This window comes from Vairimorpha ceranae, assembly GCF_000988165.1.
Source record: "Vairimorpha ceranae strain PA08 1199 chromosome Unknown NODE_48, whole genome shotgun sequence".
Classification (NCBI taxonomy): domain Eukaryota; kingdom Fungi; phylum Microsporidia; family Nosematidae; genus Vairimorpha; species Vairimorpha ceranae.
Window position 1 is genome coordinate 13,461 of NW_020169343.1, and position 20,723 is coordinate 34,183.

At 26.5% G+C, this 20,723-nt stretch overlaps 5 protein-coding genes across 5 annotated transcripts; 3 read left to right on the top strand and 2 right to left on the bottom strand.

Moving 5' to 3' along the window:
* Positions 1-7,651: 7,651 nt before the first annotated feature.
* Positions 7,652-8,977, top strand: AAJ76_4800021112 (hypothetical protein; the record flags this gene model as incomplete). The annotated part of the gene is made up of 1 exon (XM_024475743.1): positions 7,652-8,977. One exon carries the CDS (start codon positions 7,652-7,654, stop codon positions 8,975-8,977), a length of 1,326 nt encoding a protein of 441 aa, XP_024330484.1.
* A 3,022-nt stretch (positions 8,978-11,999) lies between these two features.
* On the bottom strand, positions 12,000-12,197 carry AAJ76_4800025657 (hypothetical protein; the record flags this gene model as incomplete). Its single annotated transcript, XM_024475744.1, has 1 exon — positions 12,000-12,197. The coding sequence occupies one exon, from the start codon at positions 12,195-12,197 to the stop codon at positions 12,000-12,002; it is 198 nt and encodes a 65-aa protein (XP_024330485.1).
* Positions 12,198-15,471: 3,274 nt separating this feature from the next.
* Positions 15,472-16,410, top strand: AAJ76_4800028932 (hypothetical protein; the record flags this gene model as incomplete). Its single annotated transcript, XM_024475745.1, has 1 exon — positions 15,472-16,410. One exon carries the CDS (start codon positions 15,472-15,474, stop codon positions 16,408-16,410), a length of 939 nt encoding a protein of 312 aa, XP_024330486.1.
* Positions 16,411-17,199: 789 nt separating this feature from the next.
* Positions 17,200-17,598, top strand: AAJ76_4800030660 (hypothetical protein; the record flags this gene model as incomplete). The annotated part of the gene is made up of 1 exon (XM_024475746.1): positions 17,200-17,598. One exon carries the CDS (start codon positions 17,200-17,202, stop codon positions 17,596-17,598), a length of 399 nt encoding a protein of 132 aa, XP_024330487.1.
* Positions 17,599-19,661: 2,063 nt separating this feature from the next.
* On the bottom strand, positions 19,662-19,793 carry AAJ76_4800033253 (hypothetical protein; the record flags this gene model as incomplete). The annotated part of the gene is made up of 1 exon (XM_024475747.1): positions 19,662-19,793. One exon carries the CDS (start codon positions 19,791-19,793, stop codon positions 19,662-19,664), a length of 132 nt encoding a protein of 43 aa, XP_024330488.1.
* Positions 19,794-20,723: the final 930 nt, after the last annotated feature.

A 20,723-nucleotide genomic window follows, 5' to 3' on the forward strand; every position in this document is an offset into this window, starting at 1 on the left:
CATTCATGATGCAGCTAGCACATGATTACATTTTAAGTTTATTTGTTTACACTCAATCTGTTTACATAATCTTTTTTTTAAAAAAAAATAGTTTCGTTTCTATATAAATCTTATACATTTAGTTTCAGCATCTACGTTTAGCAATTGGTTGTTTATTTATATCTACTAAAAATTATAAATACATTTTTAGTTAAAACACGAAGGAAGAAATTATGTAAAATAATACGAATCGAGACAGACGCAACTCAAATAAATGATCTTACTTAAAAAGCGTTTTAAACCTCGACAGCACACCACAAACTTTCAGATTATATTATATACATTTTAGTTTTTTTAATAAATTCTCAGCCAATCTTTTGTAATTTTTTGTTTATTTTTTTTTGCTTAATCCTTTTCTTTTAGAATTAAAATTTTAATTATAAACAAATATATGTAATTTATCGAATAACAACAACTCTTGGATGGCGAGTTCAATATTAAGTGAATATCTTGGAATATTAAATGAGGTTTTGGTTCTGACAATGTAAAGATTTCGATAGTTTTAGACAACTTCTTTTGACAATAAATTGGAAACAAATCACACACTGAATCGGTGTTTTTGCCTTTAAAGTGTACCTTTTTGCCCAGCCATTGAATATAGGAATTGTTAACTTGCTTAAGTCAAATATATTAATTTTTTAACCAATATCTAATATCTTTTTCAATAGAACAATTTTTAAATTATAATAAAGCGGGTAAAGTGATTGAAATGCCTAAAATATTATATTGGTGCAAGCAATTAAACAGTCAAATAAGCGAAGAAACTATAATGAATTGCTATATAAATCAAAAAGTATAGGCGAATTTAATAACAAACATTAAACTCTAAAATCAGTCATTTGAAGAAGCTCCATGAAGAAAAACGAAATGTATATGAATGTTATAAAGTAATAGAAGATGTAATTTCTTTTGATAAAAATATCTATTCTCGAAGTTAATCAGATTTATCCAAATCAATGAGTTGTGCTAGAAATATTTTGTTATCTAATAGGTTAATGTATATTAAAAAATTTTTAAACCTTGAAGGCGATATAATAGAAGAATATTCTAAGAAATGCAATAACAACAGCCTTTATGAGTATTTTTGAATGAACAAAAAAAATTAAATGAGTTTTTGTTTGTTTTTAGTAGTTTAAAGTTGTTTTAATTTTTAGAACTTATTCATCCTTAGCGATTTTATCCATCCTCTTTTTGGAAAAGAGATGGATAAAAGTACTCACTGTATCTAAATATTTTTACATCTTCCTTGTATTCAACTTCAACTTTTAAAATATCAAAAATATATAGTAAAGCTTTATATCTTTTTGATCATGATAATAAACAATTTTAACAAAAATAATAGCATTATTTTACATCAAAAAGATTAATGAGTAGTTGTTATTACAAGTCCTGCAATAAGATTTTAATTTTATTTTAGTTTCATATTTTAACAACAACAAATTTTTAAAGATATTTATATCTTAAATGTATAGTATATTTTATCAAAACCATTGTTAATTAATGCTTGAGTTGGTTGTTGCGTGTTTACACGCAAACATATAAAAACAAACTGGTATGTACAACCAAATTTTGTTTGATTTATTTTCTTTAAATCATGTAAATGTGAATTTTATGTTAAAAAAACAATATATGCTTTATAAAGATTAAAGAGTATCTAATACTATTCTATTATGCACCATTTTCTTTAAAAGTTTATCAGATTAAAAAATAAAAAGGTATACAAAATTATAATTTTATATTATTAGATAAAAATATACAAAATATAAGGTTGTGCCCCCTGATTGGGGGGAGGGACAAAAATAAAAAAATAAAAATTTATTTCAATTTGTAAAAAAAACTATAAATCATTTATTAAACAACATGTTTCAAATTTTCTGCTAGCACCTTTTAATTCTATATTTTTATCAAAAACAAATCTTTTAAAAAAATAGTCAACGTTTCAAAATAGTTAGTGTTGACATATTTTGCTTTATGCGCTTTCCATAATCGATCTATGTTTTGTATATAAATTTCTGCATTATTTGGATCAACAAAATGCAAAAGATGATTTACTACCGAGTGATTGTATTCAAGCAAACTCAACTCAATATAACCACGCCAACTGTCTGTCATGATTTTTGTTCCAATATTGATATATTATTAAAACAACCCGTTCGCAGTTGGGTTTTGTTCGTCGTCTTACAATTTTAATTGCAATTTGTTCTTTTGTACGACTGATACAGCCAGTAGTCTCGCCTGCCAGCATTTGCCCACGACTATCGCGCCGAGAACAAATGTGCGTTTCATCGACCTCAATAGTGTCGTTCTTATCTTCCAAGTTTTGAAACCACAAAGAAGAATTTGCATATCAATTTTTGTATGAAGTACATTAAAAATTCGATACAAACATTTTTCTTCGGTTTTGCATTTATTGACGATGATTGTTATCTTTAACCCCAAACAGTGAGGTGTATAATTCGCAACACGGTGAATATTTTGGCTTTTGCACATTGAAATGTGTATCTGCAACAAAAATTCCGTTTTTCTGCATAAACGCTGATTACAACGAAATTAACTGTCAATACTATGGCGCAACTTGCCCTTTAACATACGCATTATACCCCCTAAAACTGGATACTTTAGAAGATATGTTGATTAAACTGATCTCAACAGCTGATTCAAAGGAGATTTCCTCTCTTTCGGTCTTTTTTAAAAGTTCGGAAAAAATTTATCATATAAGGAGATAAAGGTAAATATTTTTAAAAATCTCGTTCCCCCAAATCATAGCAAATTACAAAAAAAATGAAAAATTATCATTAATGTAACAACAAAGACTATTTGAATGGAGATAACAAGAAAGCTCCTCATCATAAAAATCTTAATTTGAATAAAAGAAATTTTGTCATTTATCGTATTTTAGAAAAGTTTTTCAAGTCCGACACCTTGCCCAATTGTTACGGCACATATGTAATGGTTTAATCCTTAGTTTTACCATTATCTTTTCTTTGCAATTGCTACACAGAATTATCTATCAGCATAAAACAGTGGTCTCGTATAAAGCATAAATAGCGAAATTTTTGTAAGAAGATAAACTCTTAACCAGCCCATTTCAAAAAGGTTAATTATTTTATAAAATGTTTAAAGTTTTTTATTTGCTGTTTATTTTTGTTGTTGGTCTTATGTTCGACAATTTGTTCCTCCAATTTCTTACAATGCATTTATATCAAATGTTTTAGAATACACCAAATGGAGGATAAAAAGCTTAATTTAATCAGCATTATACTAGAGAGTCTCATCTCTGGTAATTGTAATTCATTTTCTATCAATTTTAAGATAAAATTAAAAAAAAATACCAAATACGACAGACAATTGACAAAATAAATAATTTAAAATAAATTATCGACCCATTTGTTGGCATCAACGTGTGTCCAATTGAATTGAAAATCAATTTAGTGAAGCAACACAGCTTTAGTATAAACGGGTTGATTGGTATTATAAACATTCTGTCCTTAATCCATCAAAACCTCACAGATTATTCATCTTCAATAAAATAAATATAAAAAAATTTTTTTGTCAAGAAACTCGTTTTAACCCACTCAAACAAGATTGTAGACGAAAAAAAAATTTGGGTTTTCGACCATGAAAGAGAAGAGAAGAATAAAAAAAAAATGATAATAGATTATCGTGTGAAATTAGATTACAGAAGTGAATCCACGATTTATGTATAGCTGAGAAAGCAATATTAATGATTAGGACGAGAAGTCACATAGAAAGAGTTTTAAAGAAATCCAAGACTTGTCTGAAATTAGTAGAGAGACAAGCGAGGATAAAGATTTTATAATTACAACAAGATATTTAAAAAAGATTGAAATGTATTTAATCAAATTCAGAGATAATGGATTTTTATAGTGGTTGCGATGGGTTACTTAGTAGAAGATTTTAAAAAAAGATATTAAAAGTAAACAAGCTTTTGAAGTGGTCACATTTTAAGAAATTTTTTCTTGAACAGTGATTAACCAAAGAAAATTTGACATATAATGAAAAGGAATTTAGTAGCTAACAAATAAGTGAGCTTTGTAAGAATTACAATATAGAGCGCAGGAAGGTAAGCATAGAACTACCTAGAAGTAATAGTGGGATCGAAAAAATTACTAGAACAATGAAGGGATTTATATTACAAAATAACAAGGAGTCATCTGAAGAAAGGATTTACACAACAATTGAGAATTATGACTGAAGTTTTTACACAGGATAAAATGTAATACCATTGAAGCATTAAATAATAAAACAGAAACATTATGAACGAGAATTATTCGCAAGGAAATTATTTTAAGAAGTTAAAGAGTTTGTATAGTGAATAGTGCAATTGATAAGAAGATAAGAGTTGCCAAGAATAAAAATTTAAAAAGTTGTAATAAGTGCAGCAAAGAAAATTTGTTGGTTCTATCAAAATTGATAAGTTTTGTACGGGTGTTTTTTTTAGTGAGACTTAAAAAAGAAAGATATGTAAAGAAAAGGCATTATGATTTACAAAAATCTGGTAAAGAGAAATGTTTTTAAGAAATAAGACTAATCATCATGAGCAAGAATATTATATTATCAACCCCCTACTATGTTTATCATATATAGATAATACAAAAGCTATTGAAACTAAGATTTAAATCACCAAATGTTTATTTTAAAAATGACTACTTTTTGTGTATTTGATTCATTTTTATTTTTGTAGGACTATTTACATATTAAACTTTTATAATTGAAATTAAAAATGGAACTTTAAGAAAAAATAAAACTTTTTTGAGTTTTTAATTTTTTATCCGCCTGTTGTTCCCTTGTCCCCAGGTGTCGGCTGTGTTAATAAAATTGCCATGTATTACGGACATAGTTAATAATTAATATTAAATTTTAAAATAAGTTTGTTGTAATATTTAATGTTTTATTATGATTGTTGATACTTTTTGGATTTTCTTTTCCATGCGTAAATTTTTATAATAATTTATATTATAGATAAAAAATATAGTAACTAAGCATATTAAAAAAAATTATATTAAAAATAATGAACTTTCTTTTTTTTCAAATAAACTTTTTTAGATTTTCTTTATTTATAGATTTATTTTAAATTAGGATTTTTATTTTTGATCTTCGTGATATTTGACATGATTTGTGAAATAAACAGTTAATTAAAAAAAATTTATAACTACGAATTTTCTTATCTTCTCCGGTTGCATCATTGTGACGATGTAACATTACGCTTGATGGGGCTTCAATTCTACCTTTATTGCACCAATGACTTCGTTTTGTTTATTATTCTTTGTATCTTTTAGCATCTGTCGGTGGCAACGCCAGCACAAATATAGACAATATTTTGAAGGGAAACTAGTTATTAAAACGTAAAACTAATTATTTATAGAACTGTAGGTAATAGTAGAAATACCCATCAAAAGTGTTATGATATTTGTAATCATGATTATTTTATAAAATATATTTTTTAAACTTGTTATTAGTCAATTAAAATTTGTTATAAAAGTAATTTTGAAAAAAAAAATTTGAAGAAGTATAAATATTGAATAAAATAAATCTATTAAAAGTAGTAACACAAGCATTTCAAAATTATATCTTGAAAATAGAAGAGTACTTGTAGTACATGTTAAAGACCATTTAGTAAAGTATACTGGTATTATCCTAGAGGGCGAGAGGATTCCATTACAATTTGTCGATTTTTTATTGGTGTTATAAGCTTTTTTACAATTTATAAAAAAATTTAAATATTTTTTTGTTTCAATTCTAACAAGTACAATTATAAACTTTTCTAAAAAAATTTAATACTGTGGTTTTTACCAAAATTTAAAAATTTTTATCTTTATAAATTTTCTAGAATTTTATTTTCTATAAATAAAAATTTTAGAAAAAAGGAAACATAAAAATTTAACATAAAAAAATACCTACCTAACGATAAGAAAAACATGGTAACCAACAAAGGACCGGTAATAAAAAGTTACTTAGAAATATATTTTAAGACGGGACAGTTAACCCGATCTTTCCCCAAATACAATCATTATATTACAAATTTATCAATACCAGATTATTTTTTGTTTTCTAATTATTTAAAAACATTTTCCGCTTCCTGTAGATGTAGATACATGAAAGAAATCATTTACATTTTTAAATCTGAAAATACAAACAGACACTTCTCCGCGCCCACGGTAGTTTTACATTTCTTTGTTAATATTTTTACTAGTGCCTCACTTCTGCACTAGAATAAGAATTTTAAAAAAGCTCAGGTAGCCCATTCCGAAATATACATTTATATTTGCTAATGGCTTTTTCGAGCTGTTCTACAAGTTTTAAACCTATATCAACAACATCTTCGTCTTTTGGATTCGGGGCTGAAAAATTACTTTCCGTTCTGAAAAATTTAAAATTTTGTGGTATATAAATGTTAACGGTGTGTTCGTTGCTTTTTTTATCTTCTTAAAATCATTTCAGTTGCATCTTCCTCGACTTTAGATTTGCCAACCTCAACATCGCAATGGTTTTTCAAAAACGAACATGCAAATGTACATAAAACATATATTTATTTACAATTAGAAACTAATGAATCTAAAATATTAATTTTATCTTTGATTTTACTTCCACCAAATATTTAGAGTTTGATTTTATCATTTAAAAGTTTTTTCAGCAACGTATTCTTTAGAAACACATTCCTGCAAAAGGCGTTTTGCTTCTTTAAACAGGTAAAAAACCCGGTTTGATATAAATTAACAAAAGCGTTAACTGTTAAAATATCAATATAATTTTTGAAAAGATCGCTAGAATTGTATTTTAGTATAAATTCATTTGTTCGTCAAGATAAAATTTTGAACTTTCCAAAAGCATAAATTTTTCTCTTTTATAATCCTCAGTTTTGCGCAAATATACTTTTTCTTTCGATTTTTCTTTAATAAATTTTGTAGTACATTATTAAATATGGATAGAGCAACTTAATGTCTCATCGTAATGCTGTAATATTTAAAAAAAGTGTTTAGGGAAATTATTTTTATTTACGATGTGGGTTTTAAAATGAGTAGTAATTATATCGTAGATGCTTTGCTTTTTTTAATTTAGAACTCAAAATATATAACAAACAAATTAAAATAGATGAAATAAGAAAAGGTGAAGAAAACAATAAAAAAAACATTTTAATTTCTAGATTGTTACTTTAATACTTTGCTTATGAAATATTTAAAAGTGACATAGCTATTTTCAGGATCTATTTTGTTAGAATTTTTTATAAATTCTTGTTTAGTTATTATTAGTTAAAATTAATAATTTTTATAATTTTGTTTATTTTCCTATAAAATTCATTCCACCTTAAGTTTTTATTTTTAATTAAATTTTCATGAAAAATAAATTAAATATTTTGTATGTAAAAACCACAAAAGTTTACTAAAAGATGTAAAATCAAGTAAGAAATAAACATATTACTGATAAATTAAATGTTAGATTACACCATGACCCAAATATCGTTTTTAGAAAGCAATAACATTTATTTAACTATATTTTTAAAAAGTTGGTTAAGAAATTTTTATCAATTAAATAATGAAACTTTTTAGAAAATATTAAAAAAGTATATAAATTTTAAAATATATCCCATAAAATGTTAAAGTTCTTTTACCTTTTTGCAGGCATATATACTTCGACAAATAATGAATCGATTAGTACTGCAGAATCTGTTGTATGTAGTATAAACAGTTTTTATGACGCAAAAGGAATATATCAATGTAATCAAAATTTAAATGGAAACAACAACACCAAGCAATTTCTGGAACAAGAAAATTTTGAGCTAAAAAAGATTAGTGGAAATGCTTTAAACTTAGAAGAAGTAATACAATCTAAAGTTACATCAATTTCTGTTCCTAATAGTCCCATTTTTGATACAAGGAATGTTCAGTGTTTTAAAAAAAAGCATAATGAAACTTTTGAAAATCCGGTTCGAAAAAAACTTAAATTAGGCGATAATAGTAAATGTATAACTAATAAAAATGAAAAACATCGAAAAATTTTTCAAAATAGTCCAATTATAAGTGATAGTATCACATCTAGCCTTTTAACCTCCCCAAAGCAATATGATGAAGTATTAAACTTTGATAAGGCAATTAATGATCGTAATAAAAATCAAAATGATAATATAGAATGTATAGAGATTATAAGATATAGTGATAAAGAAGAGTTACTGAATAGTATTTATAATGTCTATGCTAAAAGATTTCATGAATATTTGATTGATAGAAAAAACTTAAATTGGAATTCTGTATTACAAAATGGAAAAGTACAATCTATTAATCAACAATCGACAAATTTAGATTTATTTATGGATTTTTGTAAAGAGGGTTTAATCCTATTAAAATCTGCATTTTACGAAACCAAAAATGAGCAAGTTTCAACTTCAGAAGAAATTTTCTTGTTTAGAAAAAAGAACAAAAAATTTAAAAGTAAGTTATCAAAGCTTAAAAACTGTTTTTATGATAGAAAAAGAACTTTTAAAAAAGGTATTGAATGTCAAATAAAAAATATAGAAGAAAGTTCTTTTTTTAAAGAATCTTCATCTGAGTCTACAAAAAAATTAATAGTAGAATGCAATATATTTATAAAAGAAATGGCAAAGTATTTATTGTCTTTTAATTTGACTGTTAACCTTGGAAAGAAAGATATAAAGTATATTTATAATGAATGTAAAGATATCTTTCAAAGACTCAGAAATATTTCGCAAACTTTCAAACCAGAATGTATTGTTGTAATAATAAAAATGCTAATCGAAAGATTAGAGGGCACCCAAGGTTCTTTAATTTCGATAAGTCGTAGTATTTCTATACTTTTTAATTCTGTAACACGTCTATCTTCAGATGTTGATTGGTTAATTTCCCCTCTAAAAGACATTATGAATGGTATTGATAAAGAATATGAACGGAAAGAACTTATTTAATATATTTAATTAATTATTTTTAACTAAACTTTTTTATAACAAAACTTACATCTGTACTATCTTACAACAAAATAATAAAATTTATATTAAATTTACTGTTAAAAAGTAAAACAAAGTTAATAAAGAACAAATACATCTCTATAAATGGCACATCCTCGGGCGAGGTTGCCGTAACGAAACTGTTGCTCTAGTAATGAGCAAACAATAGGCTTTTTAAATAAATCTTTATTTATGTTTTTTTTGAATCTCTCTTTAAGAATTCTGTGTTTTTTTATAAAATACCACGCTCTTCCATTCAAGTTTTTATTTATAGAAAAAATAAATTCCTTTTTTATCAAAGTTTAAATAAAATAAATATGTGGTACGATACCAAAGTAAGGCAGAACTTATTTAAAAACATAAACAAAATTGTAGTAAAAAATGCATTGCAATTTCTAATAATTTATTTGTTATCTATTCAAAAAAATTATTTGCACCATCAAAATTTTTAGAACATAAAAAAACTGTTAAAGTTTTAAGGATTAAACGTCTATTTGCAAGGGATGATAAACTGTTTTGTATAGTTTTTGATGTACCCAAAAAAAATTTTTATCTTTTACTTTTAAATGTTATAAACGAAATAGAATAAAAAAGATAAACTGAGAAATTAATAATATCTTAATATAAAATATAATTTTGTCACGAAAGGTTCGCGCCTGATTTACAGCGAAGAAAGTGTTTTTTTATTACAAGTTTTATTATTTTATGTTTTTAACCCTTATGAACTTTTATTTTAAAATTAAATATAGCAAAATATAAATAAATAAAAGATTTACATTTGTAATGTTATAAGATAAATCCACCTGTGGTACTTGCTATATATATTTAAATAAAAGTTTTTAAAAATAAAGTTACAGTAGAGAGAGTTTGAATAAAGATGGGTTGAAAAGACTCTAATTTTGTAATTTATTAAAAAAAAAATCATCAAATATGATAAGAAATATTTTTTTAGCTTTACATGGTATTGGTTGTAAGCGATAAAAGCGATACAATGTGCCTGAAATAGCTGGCAGTGAATTATTTTTTAGGTAGTACTCGACCAAACTACCAAAATTAAAAGACTTTATATTTAACCGTTTATTTAACTCCATTTTTTAGATAAACCTAACCTAATAGACACGAACCAATTTTTTTTCAAGATTCATGTTAAATCATCAGTTTCATATTTGTAACATAGTTTCTAACGTCATTAATTAATACAAGGAAACATGTTATAGTTATCAATTACACAATGCACTATTGGATGTTATTTTTAAGCTGTCGGTTGAGAGAGATTTAAATAAGCACCAATTTACAGGTTCCTTAATGAGGCCGATTGTTTTCTTGTACTTGATGACGCATTTTACTCAAATATTAGGGAATGTTTACACAAAAAAAAATTATACAAGACCTAGGTCAATATCATAATATATTAAAGCAAAAAGGCTTTATGATATCAATCTGCCGTGCCTATGTGGGATGATGCGGCTTTCTAAGAATGAAAGATATATAGAACATGTTTTATAAAAGCTTTCATACAGAAGTGGCAAAAAAAAATATTTAATTTTGCAATTAAAAATTTTATATCAAAAAAGATTGTTGCCATTTTAAAAGAAGCTACAAACATTTATAACTGTTTAAGTAGTTAATTTTATTTATTACGCCAACACAATGATTTAATTAGTTTAATGAAAAAATTATATGGCAAAAAAAGGAATATTTTTATTTAAAATTTAGTATGTTCACCTTTCACTCTTAATAATTCATTGCATCTACTGTTCATGCTCTTCTTTACCAACTTTTTACACACATCTACATCTATATTATTCCACTTTTCTTCAACACATTTCTTTAATTCATTAATATTTTTTGGTTTCCTTTTCCCTACTTCTACCTTAAGAATGTGTCACAGATTTTCTATAGGATTAATACCTGGTAATTGTGCAGGCCAATCTAGTGTCAAAATTTTTTTTATCTGACAAATAATCCCTAGTGCATTTAATTCTATTCTTCGGATTATTATCTTGCTATGAAATATAATTTTTTAATTTATTTTTTTTACAGAAGGCGCAATATGTGTATCTAAAATTCTACAGTATACTTCGCTGTTCATTATACCGTCAATTATACATATATTTCCAACACCTGCACTCGATAAACATGCCCAAACCATGTACTACCACCACCATGTTTTACTGTGGGTTTTAAATTTTTTTTATTATATCTTTGACAAACTTTTCTTCACACATAAACTCTTCCATCAAAGCTAAACAGATTTATTTTTGTTTCATCACTAAAAATAACCTGATTCCATCTCTTATCGGAGTAGCAAGCATGTTTACTTGCCCACTGTTTTCTTACCATGATATGCTTTTTAGACAGAAATGGTTTTTTACATGCAATCTTACCATGTAATCCTAGTCAACATAAACTATCTCGGATACATTGAGGAGATAAATTTTTTTTAGCTATTTTCTTGAGTTCTACAGCAAGCTTAATACTTCCAATCTGTGGATTCGCATTTATTTTTTTTTTAAATAAGATATATCATTACTATTAAATAATAAATGCCTACCAAAACTCAATTTTCTTTCCAGTTGTCCTGTTTGATTAATTTTTTTCTCAATTTTTGAAACTGTCTATTGGCTTATCAAGATCTTTTTTTGCAATTTCTAAGAAAGCCCTAATCTCTAACTTTTCATTCAAAGATAATTTTAATGTCATAAGGGACAAAAATAAAGTTTTTTATAGTTTTAAATAAAATTTTCTTGCAAAAAAAAAATATTTCTTTTTTTGCCACCCAAAATAAAAAATTTTTTGTTAATACCAAAAAAAGTTTCAAAAAACAATGTACATTTATTTCAACGTATTTTATAATTTTTTATAAAGTAAAAGAATCAAATGTTGTAACTATAAACTCTATAATTACTACATTATTTTAATATTTCTTTTTTTTCCACCATTTAATATAAAATTTGTAATCATTTGAAATAAACTTAATTTGTTATTTGTTTATAAGTATTCTGGCAATATTGGTAGGTAGATTATCAGAGCCTAGGAAGCTCTCAATGATGCATGTCACTTTGCCTGTGGTAAAATTTTTATCTAAATTATGTTTTTTAAATTGACCTGGTGTGTCTAAAATGTTTCTCCTGTGAGAAGCCCCGAGGATGTGTTTCTTATTATTATTTTTATATTTCATTGGGATTAGATAAAAAACATTTTTTATACTAAACTTTTTTAAAAGAAAAGAAAATAACTCATTTGGAAAATATTACCACAGTAGTGTATGTAGGACTTGTAAAGAAGAGGAAAGATTCTTTTGAGAAATAATTGTGAGTTTTTTATATGCAAGAATAGAATTTGCCCTCTGTACAACAAACAAACATTTATCTGGAAAAAAAACCATTCTGAGGATTTAAAAATTTCTAACTACAAGCCTTTAAGAATATTAGAATTGTGGTTAGTAAAAACCAATTCTCCTTCAATTGCTTAAATCTTAAGAATTAGTAAAGGTTGTAGTTATCCAACATTAAGAAATGTTTCTTCAATCTTAACCGGAAATTTTTTAAAATATTAATTATATTGGTCAAGAGAATGAAATAATTGAAATATTGAATGTAGGTTTGGAAAAAACAAGTATAATAGAAGGCAGCCTGTGGATGGTGTATGGATTTTTAGGTAGGTTGAGAAGAAAAGCAAAAAAAAGTTTTATTATTTCAAGATGATGATAGAACAAAATCAACTTTACACTTGAAAATTGTTAATTCTGTTGTACCCAATGCAAGTATTTACAGCGACTGCTGGAAAGATTACAATGATTTACATAAAAACGAATATAAACATAAAACTGTAAATCATAGCAAATTTTTTAAGAATCCTGGTACAGGCGTGCATACAAATATTGTTGATGGTACTTGATCTGCGCTTTAAAAACATGTATCATATGGATGTAAAACATGTAATTAATTAATCTTTATTTAGTAAGATAACTGTTAATTAAAAATCATGATGAGCATCCTTTGATTAGCTGTCTTAATATTATTTTAAACCAAGTTTAAATAAAAATTTTAATATGTTCTTCTTGTCACTAAATTTGAAATTTCATTTTTAAGAGTAATAAATAATTTTTTTCATAGCATCTTTTTTTAGTGCATCTAAATATTTTGCTCCGTTTTTTAAAGAAAAAAGTTGAAAATATCTATACTTGATTGAAGATAAAATAGATAATTTAAAATATACTACAAGTCTTAATGATAATTTATTCAAATTTGCTGAAGATTTAAATTTTAAATTTTTTATTTTAACAAGATAATGATTCAAAGCATACATAAAAGCTTGCAAAGGTTTTTTTAGATTTAATAAGTATAAAATTTATTTAATAACCATTACAATTATCTGATATTAATTCACCTGAAATTCCATGATATGTTCTGAGGAAAAATGTTAGTACTAATTGGTGTAAAATATTTAAGAATTATCAAGTAGCCAAAGTAAAAGAATAAAGAAAATACCTTGAAGACTGTGCCATTAATGGGTTTTAGATTTAAAGAAAGACATGAAGCGGTAATTAGGACGAAAAGTTTTTTATACGAGTTATTAATAAAAAAATTCTATTTTTTTATTTCTAACTAAAATCAATTTTTATTAAAATTATCTAGCTATTTGATTATACATTGAAAACAAAACGTTACTACATGTGAAAATGTGTTTAAAATGATTATGCATCAAATCTTAATTATTAATGAATAAAAACAAATAGACAAATTTAAAAAAAAATTTATTTTTTAATTCTGCTACTTTACTTCTACCCTTCTTTTAATTATCTTCAAATATTCCTTTGATTATTCGCTGTAATACCTGCGGTGAGTTTTTGTATCTTTTAACTATACCATTACATTGCAAACTTTTTTATAAAACTTGGAAACCGTCTTGTGTAGGTTGCTCTCTTCAATTGTAATATGAGAACTTCTCCTTCAAATCAATAACTGTAAATCACTTAGATCCTTTGATAGTTTTAATATATCACTTATATCTAATAATTCTTATGGGATTTTTTCTACTTGATAATTTAGTGCCATTAAATTACTAACCACTTTTACCTCTTGTTTAATTTCTCAATGGCTCTAATAGAATTTTTCCTCTTTATAATCTTTTATTTTTCAGTTCTTTGCTATAGCTCTCGGTTTCTTCCATCAGAGGCTGCGGCATAGTTTTGTCACTTTTTAGTGTTTGTTTCCCCATTACAGTCTGTATCTTGTATTTATTTGTTTTATAATAATCGGAGACTTTATCTTGTAACTAGAATACATTACAATATCTACTCTTTAAATCTTCAAACTTTAACTTTCTGCCTCTTCTAGTTCCAAATTATCTTTATTCTTTACTAGACGCCTTCAATTAAACCCGACACAGCTAATATTTTTAATTATTACCTTTAAAACTATTTTTGTTATAAATACAGTATACAATTGTGACAATTATTCTCACCTTCTTTATTTTTCTTTGCATAACAATCTCTGACAATGTGATCTAATCCTCCACAGTAAAAGCAATCACAATTTCCTCTGTACACATGTCTGCTTAAATATCTAGCTGTTTCTCTCTCTATACCAATTCCTTGACTCAACAAAAATTTTCTCACTGTAAATGCAACACGCTCAATCATTTTTCTGTTACTCTCTTCTTCCAGTAGCTTTGCTATTTAAACTTCTACTTTCTTTCAATCTTTCTTTAAAATTTGCTTTAATTTCTCTTCTCAACTAATATACTATACCATAAAATTTTTTTAATCCTTCGGATTCTCTTTCATAAATTCTAACATTCCAATCACAGCTCTCTAGTCCCCCTAATCCAACTTGTACTTTTAATATTTAACTTTTTATAACATGTTTTAGGTCTCTTGACCATAATTTATACTTGCTGACACACGACTTGATATCATCTCCTTGTATTTCTTTAACATAACGAGGGATAAAAATTATTAAAAATATCACATTTACTTTATTTGGTAGATAATAAATTTCAAATTCTTGTGATGTTACTAAATTTGGCAATTTTATTAATTTATAAATATTTGACTTTTTAATTTAATGCATACAATTTTATGCAAAAACATAAATTATTTTTTAGTAAAATAAATATAAATTATATTTTGAATCAAGAAAATGACAGAACAATTTGAGCTGTGTTCTATGAAAAGGAGTAAACTTCTTTTTATTATTTTTAAAAAATGTCATTAAATTGTTAAAAAACTTTTTTACTAAATAAATACTAATCAAAAAGTTTGTGTTTACTTTAAATCTGAGATTTATAAAAATTTGGTCTTTCAGATGTTAGGAAAGTTAAGTTGGATTTTATGCTTTTATTTTTCGATAGATTTGACGTAAAATAAATAATTAGTTTTAACAGAGTTTAATATTTTCTGATAAATTAAATTACAAAACTATAAATTTTAAACTTTGTTTAACCCCACAATGAAGTTGTCTATTTTCACTTCTCTTTTATTTTTTAGATTTTTTAATCTATCCTCCTGTACAACTAAAGAAGACGAAAAATCTTACATTCGAAACTTATTTAGTAAAATTAAACTCCAAAGTCCAGACAACCATGCAGAGTGTAGTATTAGCGATATGCTTCTTGATAATAAGTTCGATATACAATTGATGAAAGAAAATGATTTGAAAATGCAATACACGCGTTTTAAAGCTTTTTACGATTTAAGTTTGTATTTTGTTTCTGGTAGATTGGAAAATTTTCCCTATGAAAAACTCAATTTTTTTTCTTTTTATTATTATACAGAATTTGTTAATAGAGTGAAAGGAGCAGCTAAGAACAAAACTGATACAAGAGGCTATGTAAAATTTAAAATAGGCTTTTTCACTGAAAACGCTACAACACTAATAGTACCTAATTTTAAAAAGATATATCATGCTTTTTGTATTCTACAAAATTTTGAGTATGAAAAATTATTAATGGAGAGTGAACAACTATTAAAGGCAAGTATTAATTTTCAGAAAAAAGTAGGTTCTTGGCGTGATAAATATATAATAGATCTTTATTGGTTTAATAAGACATTTATAGAAAAATTGTATTGTTTTTCTAAACCTTATAATATTGATAATGATGAGAAATATTGTTATATTTTATTTCGTTATTTATACAAAAAGTTATCAAGATCCTCGTTATTTAAGTTAAATACATTTATAAGAATTTATAAAAGAGATATAAGAGAAGATGATATTGACGATTTTTTGAGGTGGCTTGAAAATAATGATACTCAACTTCTTTATGCAGATTATTTCAAAAGAATTAGGTATATTTCTACTTTTTTCTTTGAGATTGTACGTTTGCAGTTATCGGAAATAAAAAATAGTAAAAACGTAAAAGATTATAAAAAAGAATTAAATTTTTAGCCTTTTATCTATTCCTCTTTTTCTTATAATTTTATAAATACCTATACTTTAACGTTAAAATTTATGTGCATTCTTATCCATTTACGTATCTTTTAAATTCCACTATGTTAAAATAATTGTTTTACCTTTCAGGTACAGTTTATGGATAAAAATATTAAATAACCTTTTTAAAATAAGTTTTAATCAAAATTAACTTCGGTAATCATTTTTTTGGAAAGAAAAAATTTCCTCATACAACTTTTTTATTCCATATTATCAATGTCGAGTAACAATAATATTTTAATTTAATAGTTTTCTGACCCATGCAGGAAGGAAGCAAATCAAAAAAGTATTTTTGATATAGCGACAATGACTCCAGCGATTAGAAATTACTAGGAAAATGAAGAAGGAGATGTAAATGCCTGGTTAAAAGAAAAATCAATGATGGCGAAGATTGGTGGCTTTGTTAATGAAGACGATACAAGATTGATTTTATCGTCGTTAAGAGAAAAAGCTCTGACATGGGGCACAAATCTTCTGATGTCCAGTAATAGGAAAACTATACTGGACACACCTATTTAAGGTTTAAAAACGATTTACTGCAAAAAAATCTACTGTTGTGATTTTAAATAAGTTCCTCGAAACAAAAACGACAGTGAGTTATGACGAATTCATGAAATTACTACAAGAATCGAGTACGCTTGTGAAAGAAATTGTATAAATTAGACATCGTTATTGAGATTAACAATAAGTAACTCCCCTGGAAGAAATCAAGGGGCTATTGTACTAATTTTCGTTAACTGCCGACGGATGGGACTCTTTTCTAAAAAGAGCAGAGGAATCGGCCTGGATGGCATTCCCAGAAAGCGCTTGAACAAGACGTACAAAGACATAGAATATAACCATAGGAAAGTCCAATATAAAAAAAAGAAACAGAAAGAGGGTACTAAAAAGAAACTTTGTGAGCTACATGGAAATACAATTCATTTCAGCGATAAATGCTTTACAGTCTCGGAATTTAAAAAATTGGGATGGACAAAAAATAATAATAATAGGAAAGTTTGTAAAAATGCCAATGAATTGTCCTTAGAAGGGAGTTCAGTCGGTGACAAGGAAATAAGCAATGATAATACTAATAAAAATTATTACATCTACAATTTACAAATAAAAATAGTCAAACAAGTAATTTTGTTCAAAAGGCTAAAATAGCAAAAAAATTTTGCGAGTTTTAAAAGATATAGGTACGGAAGTTTAACTGATAAATCACTCAGTATTACCAAAAGATTTTAAATTAGTCCATACCACGGAAGAATAAGAGGAGCAAATGGCACGCCAATCAAAATTTTGGGATAAGTTAATGACGTAAATATAAATTTCGGAAAGTTTTACTGGAAACTTACGTTCTTAGTACTGGCAAATAATTTAAATTAGCAATTCTTAAAGTAGATAATCTAAGTGGTCATAAAGAGATTATAAATAGGTAGCCTCAAATTTTCAGAAAAGAGGATTTGCAATGTTATAGAAGCAGAAACAAGTAAAATACAGATAAGTCTAAAAAAATATGAAAATCTATTTGTACAGAAATCAATTAAATGCAGCCGTGTACAGAAGGTATACATAAGATTGACACAGGGGATAAAAGCCCAATTTATCAAAGAAATAATAGAATACCCATTAATTAAGAAAAATCAACTTATAAAGAAATTGAGAAATTGTATAAAGCTAAAATTATAAGTGTAGGATTCAGTTCTAGCTAAAGTATATAGCTTTATTTAATTGGTTCTTTTAAGTAACCAATCATCATCTATTGAACGTCTTACGAAGCGTCCTATTGGTGTATTAGAAAATGCATCAAATACTAATTCTTTTTAAAGTATTTAAACGAATTCTATGAAAAAGCAATGCTTTTTTCTGATACCAATAATAAGGAATAGCAATAGTCCATGGCGCTCCAGAATGGTGCCTGTCAGGAAGCCGGATGGCTTGTTACGAATTGAATCGATTTTAGAGCTCTTATTAACATAACAACTAAAGATAAATATCCGTTACCACGAGTAGACGAAATTCTAGATAAACTGGTGGGAGTCATAAATTCCGACCTTAGATGCAACTTTTGAGCATTATCAGATCGCTCTTGCAGAAAAAGACAAACCAAAAGCAGCCTTTGCTTGAAAAAATGGGCTATATGAATTTAATCGGATCCCTTTTGGGCTATGCAATGCATCCGGAACATTACAAAGGTGCATAAACATAATTTTAGGAATAAATTGGATAAATTGTTCTACCTTATTTGGACGGTATTATTATCTACTCTAAAACATTAGAAGAACATGAAAAACATTTGGAAGTAATATTTAAGAAAGTAAAGGCAGCAGGTATTATATTAAACAAAAATGTGCCAGTTTTACAAAAAGGAAATTAAAATTTTAGGTAATATAATACAGACTCATGTATTAAGGCAGATCCGGCTAAAATACAAGCAGTTGAAGAATATCCACTACCACAAAATATAAAAGAACTGAGATCTTTTTTAGGGATCCTTAATTATTAAAGAGAGTTTATTAAAAATTACGCAGTAATTTCAACGCCGTTAAATAATCAATTTAAGGGCTAGATTAAGCGCAGTTAAAAAAAAATTATGTGGATAACAAAGCCCGAGGAAGCATTCAAAACGATAAAACTAGAGATGACATAAGAAACTGTTTGGCATCAACCTGATTTTAATAAAGAATTTATTCTTACCACAGATACATCAAGCATATGCATAGAGACCATATTATTTCAGAAAGACAGCAAAGGAAAAGAAGATATGATATCAACATTCAGTAAAGCTTTCGATAAAGCTTAGATAAACTATTCAGTCACAGATAAAGAACTATTGGTCGTTGTTAAAAGTATAGAGAATTATCGGCATTACATTTTAGGAAAAAAATTTACACTTAAAACAGAACATAAAGCCTTGACATGCCTCTGGGGGACACAACCCCAAGCAGCAGATTTTTACGCTGGGCAATGAAACTCCAAGAATATCAATTCTCGGTAGAATACATCAAAGGAAAAGATAATGCAGCAGACGGATACAGTCAAATATGTTATATAAACGCAACAAAAAGAGAGATAAATTAACTTATGAAATTAAAACTGGTGAACAAGACAAAAAAATATCCTTAAAGAATATTGTCTTACGAGTGGACATGGGTCAGTAAACACAATGAAATTCCTAACTCTTCAAAAACATAAATGGACAGGAATATTTAAAGATATCGAGGAATTTACAAAAAAATGACAAATATGTTTGGGAGAAGGCTATGAGAGAGTAAATAACCAAAACGTGTCATATTATTAGAAAAGCCGAACGGCTTACGGAAGGTAGATTTGATTTGAAGAGTGGGGCCTAAAGGCATATATAAGTTTATAATTGAATGTAATAATCATTACACGAAGTGTATTGAAACTAAAATTATAGGCAACAAACAATGAAAAACAGTTGCGGACGCCGTGAAAAGCTTTATTTTTGATAAATGTGGCATTTCAAAAAGAACATTGTCAGATAATGGTCTAAATTCGACAATCAATTTATAACTAAATTAGCAAATGACTGTGGATAACATGGGAATTTTGTTATCCTTATCATCATGTGTATTTGCTGTGTTCAAAGAATCAATCAGCCACTTGGCAAAAGATAAAGAAATTATTAGAATTTAAAATATCCCACAGACAATATAATTAGTAAGGCAACACTAGCAGTCAACATATCCTCCCAGCGAGCATTAGGGACGTCCCCATTTGTTTAAACAAAATGTAGGACACCCAATCTACAAATCAATCAATTACTAAATAAACCAAGCAAAATATCTAGTAAAGAACACGTACTCAGGAAATGGAATGAAAATTTTGAAAAATATAAACAAAAAATTTTAAAGGGAAGAAAGTTATTAAAAAACAATTACGAAATTAATGATAAAGTTTTAATTTATAGAAAATCTAGTTAGAATAAATTACAAGCTTACTGGCAACGAAGATTTGAATTATTGGAATGATTAATGAAGACGCATATGTAATGCCAAACAATGACATCACGACAAGAGTAAACAAGAAGCATCATAAACAAAATACTAGCTTAAAATAGGGAAGGAGGTGTCGAGAGACAGTTATATTTAATTTTAATTTATAAGTCCTAATAATTTTCTGACCCATGCAGGAAGAAAGTAATTAAGCAAAGGTATTATTGATGGTTTTATTAAAGCATGAAGTAGCTTATGTTCTCGGTCAAATGAGACTAGAAAATGCAATAGAAACACTTATAAATGTTCTCAGCAATTCACTTGAAAATG